This window comes from Erythrolamprus reginae, chromosome Z (genome assembly GCF_031021105.1).
Source record: "Erythrolamprus reginae isolate rEryReg1 chromosome Z, rEryReg1.hap1, whole genome shotgun sequence".
NCBI lineage: Eukaryota > Metazoa > Chordata > Lepidosauria > Squamata > Dipsadidae > Erythrolamprus > Erythrolamprus reginae.
In genome coordinates this window covers 123,436,409-123,441,322 of record NC_091963.1, presented here as the reverse complement: position 1 = coordinate 123,441,322, position 4,914 = coordinate 123,436,409, and the positions used below count along the sequence as shown (strand labels likewise).

The window sequence follows — 4,914 nt, the reverse complement described above, 5'->3', positions numbered from 1 at the left end:
GGATCATGTGGAGGGACGCCATTTCCCTTAGGGCCATTCACCGGGTCAGGCGTAGAGTAAATAAGGCCCTGGGCAAAACAGTTAGGGAATTAGGTGGGGTTGTAGTGGCCCATCCCCTCATCACTGTAGATCGGCCGTGGCTTTACCGGGCCGATGGCGTTCACCTGTCCGAACAGGGGAACGCCATTTTCTTACAGGACCTGCAGCGGTCTCTGCGTGAGCTGGTGCAGCTAGAGGGGGGAGTCGGGGGGGCAAGATAGAGATCTGACCCCCGCTCCATGGCAGGTTAGGGGCGGAAAACTGGGTGGTGGTTTAGCAACTGCGCGTTCTCCCTTGGGCATCTTTGGGGATGATTGACAGGTTCTCTCCAAGCTCGTGGTTGGGGGCTACCTGAGCAGTTGGGGGTAGCCTGTCTTTGGGTCCCGCACCTGGAAGCCCCCGGGTAGGGGTTAGCCCGCGGGACCCCCCTCATGCAAGTGCATGGCAGGGTCTCAGGTGAGGGAGTGGTCCCTCACCTGGACTAGCATCGAGATATGCCCATATGTTGCCCAGGAATGTTTTTGCTACGTCATTTCCGCCCCGGAAGTATTTGTTTGACCCTGCAGGTCCATTGCTTGGGTCATAGTTAGTTATGTGGTTTATGCTAATTTATTAAAATAAATTATGCTAATTTATGTTAATAAAAATGACCCAGGTTTAAATCCAGCTCTTGTGTCCGTGTCGTTACTCCGTCTCTTCAACAATAGCACCAGCGGACTTACCCCGCTGGCGACATTTGTTGAGGGGTCGGGCAGACACAGGTCTTTGCTATGGCGGCCGCCATCTTGGATCCCGGCCGAAATCTCGCGATGCGAGATTTCGGCCGAGATTCAGGCCTGCAAGGCCTGATTGGCTGCTAGGTCCGGGCAGGGCCTGCTGGCCCTATATAAGGGCCTGAAGGCCCGGGCTCGGCCTTTTCGCCCAGACCTGCTGCCTGTAAGCAGACACCCACCCGCCCTCCCTATTTTGCAGTGTGCTTTTAAGGGTCGCCCCTAGGGGGGCCGAATGGGAATTTTTTGCGGCTCTGCCCCTTAGGCAAGGCCGTTTTTTCGCCCATTCCACACTGGGGAGATGGATGTGCGGTTAGGGGGTACTTGCACTTTTTAGGCTGATTGGCTTACCTTTGGTCATTTGGGTAGGCAGGTTAGGGGCGGAAAACTGGGTGGTGGTTTAGCAACTGCACGTTCTCCCTAGGGCAGCTTTGGGGATGATTGACAGGTTCTCTCCAAGCTCGTGGTGGGGGCTACCTGAGCAGTTGGGAGGAACCTCTCTTTGGGTCCCACACCTGGAAGCCCCCGGGTAGGGGTTAGCCCACGGGACCCCCCTCATGCAAGTGCATGGCAGGGACTCAGGTGAGGGAGTCAGGTGTCAATTGATCTTCTTCTCTAAAATTGATTTTTGAGAAGAAACTAAGCTACTGAAAGGTACAAGGTATATTTTTTCATTAAAAATGTCCAATGAAAGCACAATAATGTATTTTCTATTTGACGGTTTCTTTGATGTCCCAGAGTGGCAGAATTTCTATGCTTTGGTATTTTTTCTAATTTATATTTCAAGTGTGATGTTAAATATGCTCATCATCATCACAATAATTCTAAATATTCATCTTCGTATCCCAATGTATTTTTTTGTTCTAAATCTATCAATTGTTGACCTGGGACAGGTGACAGTCATCATCCCCAAAGTCATAGCCAATTCCTTAATGAAAACAAAGATAATCCTCTATTCTCATTGTGCTGCCCAAATGTTCTCCTTTGTTCTCTTTGCAGCATCTGAATTCTTTCTATTGACAGTTATGGCCTACGATCGTTATGTTGCTATTTGTCATCCACTTCAATATGAAACTTTAATGGACAGATCCAGATGTATCCAATTGGCAAGCTGTGCCTGGATGGGTGGCATTCTAACAGCAATACTGCACACTGGTGTCACATTTGCAAACACCTTTTGCTCCAATGTGATCAACCAGTTCTTCTGTGATATCCCAGAAATTCTCAGGCTCTCTTGCTCTGATATGTATCTTATTGAAATTGGGGCTATTGTTCTCACTGCCAGTTTATATTTTGCTTGTTTTGTTTTCATTGTTACTACTTATGGGCAGATCTTCAAAGCAATAATAAAAATTTCATCTGTAAAAGTTAGGCAGAAGGCCTTCTCTACCTGCTTGCCTCATCTAATTGTGGTTTCCCTGTTCTTCTTTTTTGGCTTATTTGCTTATTTTCGGCCAATTAACAGGACTCCATCCCAGATGGATTTAGTGGCTGGTATAGCCTACTCTGTGTTGCCACCATGCATGAATCCAGTGATATATAGTATGAGGAATAAAGATATAAAGCAAGGACTTTGGAAACTCATTGCCTGGAGATTTTTCAGGGAAAAAAACTTCCCCATGCTGTAAGCCTTAATCTATCTTTCACATGCATAACCACAATGTTTGTGTAGAAATACTATTGGTAATAAGAAGATATTTTCACACTGAACCTTTTACAATCAAAGTCAATTTTGTTCAACAATATATAAATCAAACAACTCTTAGAAAAAAATGATCCACTAATGGGACTCCTGCGTTTTCCTCTATTAATGGTTCTCTATAAGGGATTGGTTAACCTGGGCATAGTTTTACTAACGGCATACTTCATGTATTCATGTATAATTTAAAAAAAATATTTTTAATATTTTTGATATTTCTTAACAATTAACTTATTATGAATTGTATATTTTTATATCTTATATATTTGTGACATATATTATTAGTGTTTTAATTATTGCTAATTTAATCCATTTTAACTAATTGGGGGGCTTTTTAACTAATGGATAACTGTGGTTGGTGCAATAATTTGTATGGGATGAATGATTGGTATGAGTGGGATGGTTGGGGTGGGTGGGGTTCTGGCATGGATGAGATGAATGGAAATAGTATGAATGATATATTTCGCCCACCTGACGCTGGAGAGGCAGGAGGGGAGGGGGCACCGATCTCTGGGGTGGCAGAGGGTCGGAATATCCCAGTGTTGCTGGAGAGAGGCAGATATGGCAGGAGCCATGGAGTTAGTTGTTCCAGGGGAACGAGGGATCGCTGCTTAATAACGATCCCTTGTTCTGGCTCCGTGAGCTCAACCCTGGGCACTGGTGATGAGTGTAATTCTGGCCCTGGGCTCAGGTTGCTGCTACTCAATGCCAGGTCAGTGGTAAATAAAGCTCTCCTCATCCAGGATTTGATCCTGCATGAGGAGGCCGACCTGGCATGTGTAACTAAAACCTGGCTGGGCCCAGAGGGAGGAGTTCCTCTCTCTGAAATTTGCCCAGGTGGGTTTCAGATATGGCATCAACCTCGACCCCAGGGAAGGGGGAGGGAGTGGCTATTATTGCCTACGTAGACTCATTGCTCCAGAGATTGCAGGCTGCAAGTCCCTCTTGGTGAAGCTGGACTTAGGGGTTCAGGTGGGCTTGTTTCTTACGTACCTGACTCCCAGCTGCATGTCAAAAGCCTTGCCTGTGCTACTCGAGGAGGTAGCCAGGTTGGCGGTGGGGTTCCCCAGACTTATTGTCTTGGGGGACTTTAACCTGCCATCACTTGGAGAAACCTCTGGACTGGCACAGGAATTCATGGCCACCATGACAGCCATGGACCTGACTCAAGTAATACAGGATCCGACTCACGAGGGGGACACGCACCCGACATAGTATTCCTCTCTGAGCAATTGAGTAATGGTCTGAGACTAAGGGACTTAGAAGTGTAGCCTTTGTCATGGTCAGACCATTTTTTACCTTGGCTTGACTTCCTGGCTCCCTCGCAGGGAGGCGGAACCGATTAAGTTGTTCTGCCCCAGACACCTGATGGACCCAGAGAGCTTTCAGAAGGCGCTTGGGGTTATTCCAGATGCACTCATCCACAGTTCAGTGGAGTCTCTTGTTGAGGCCTGGAACAAGGCTGCAGCGGAGGCTCTTGACTGGATTGTGCCATTGTGACCTCTCCATGGCACTAGACCCCATAGAGCTCCATGGTTCAATGAGGAGCTTCGGGAGTTGAAATGCCAGAAGCTATGTCTAGAGAAGCGATGGAGGAAGAGTAAGTCCAAATCTGAGCAAACACTTGTAAGAGATCATATTAAGACTTACAAAGTGGCTCTCAAGGTGGCAAGAAGCGCATATCATGCCACCTTGATTGCATCAGCGGAATGCCGCCAGGCTGCTCTGTTTAGGACGACCCGCTCCCTTCTTAACCAGGGGAGAGTTGGGGAGCCCTTGCAGAGTAATGCCGAGGATTTTAACACATTTTTTGCTGATAAAATCGCTTGGATCTGGGCGGACCTCAACTCCAATTGGATAACTGAGTCGACTGACAACGAGTCAGTTGAGGTGACTGGGGCCCGTACTTGTCCACCTGTCTGGGAAGGGTTTGATCTGATGACACCTGATGAAGTGGTCAAGGCAATTGGAGCTGTGAGTTCTGCCACTTGCTTACTGGATTTGTCACCTCCTGGCTGGTCTCGGCCAGCAGGGAGGTGACACAGAGCTGGGTCCAGGAGATTGCCAATGCTTCTTTGGGGAGTGGGTCCTTTCCAGATCCCTACAAGGACGCACTTGTGCGCCCCCTCCTCAACAAGCCTTCCCTGGACCCAGCCATTATTAAAAACTATCGGCCAGTCCCCAATCTTCCCTTTATGGGGAAGGTTGTTGAGAAGGTGGTGGCGCTCCAACTCCAACGGTCCTTGGAAGAAGCCAATTATCTAGGCCTTCAACAGTCAGGATTCAGGCCCAGCTACAGCACAGAAACTGCTTTTGTCACTTTGATGGATGATCTTTGGTGGGCCCTGGACAGGGGTTTATCCTCTGTCCTGGTGCTTCTTGACCTCTCAGCAACTTTCAATAGCA

The 4,914-nt window shown here is 47.8% G+C and overlaps 1 protein-coding gene across 1 annotated transcript; it reads left to right on the top strand.

Annotated features, from left to right (window-relative positions):
- The first annotated feature begins 1,510 nt into the window (after positions 1–1,510).
- LOC139154049 (olfactory receptor 14A16-like) lies at positions 1,511–2,437 on the top strand. The gene has a single exon (XM_070728479.1). It carries the CDS (start codon positions 1,511–1,513, stop codon positions 2,435–2,437), a length of 927 nt encoding a protein of 308 aa, XP_070584580.1.
- Positions 2,438–4,914: the final 2,477 nt, after the last annotated feature.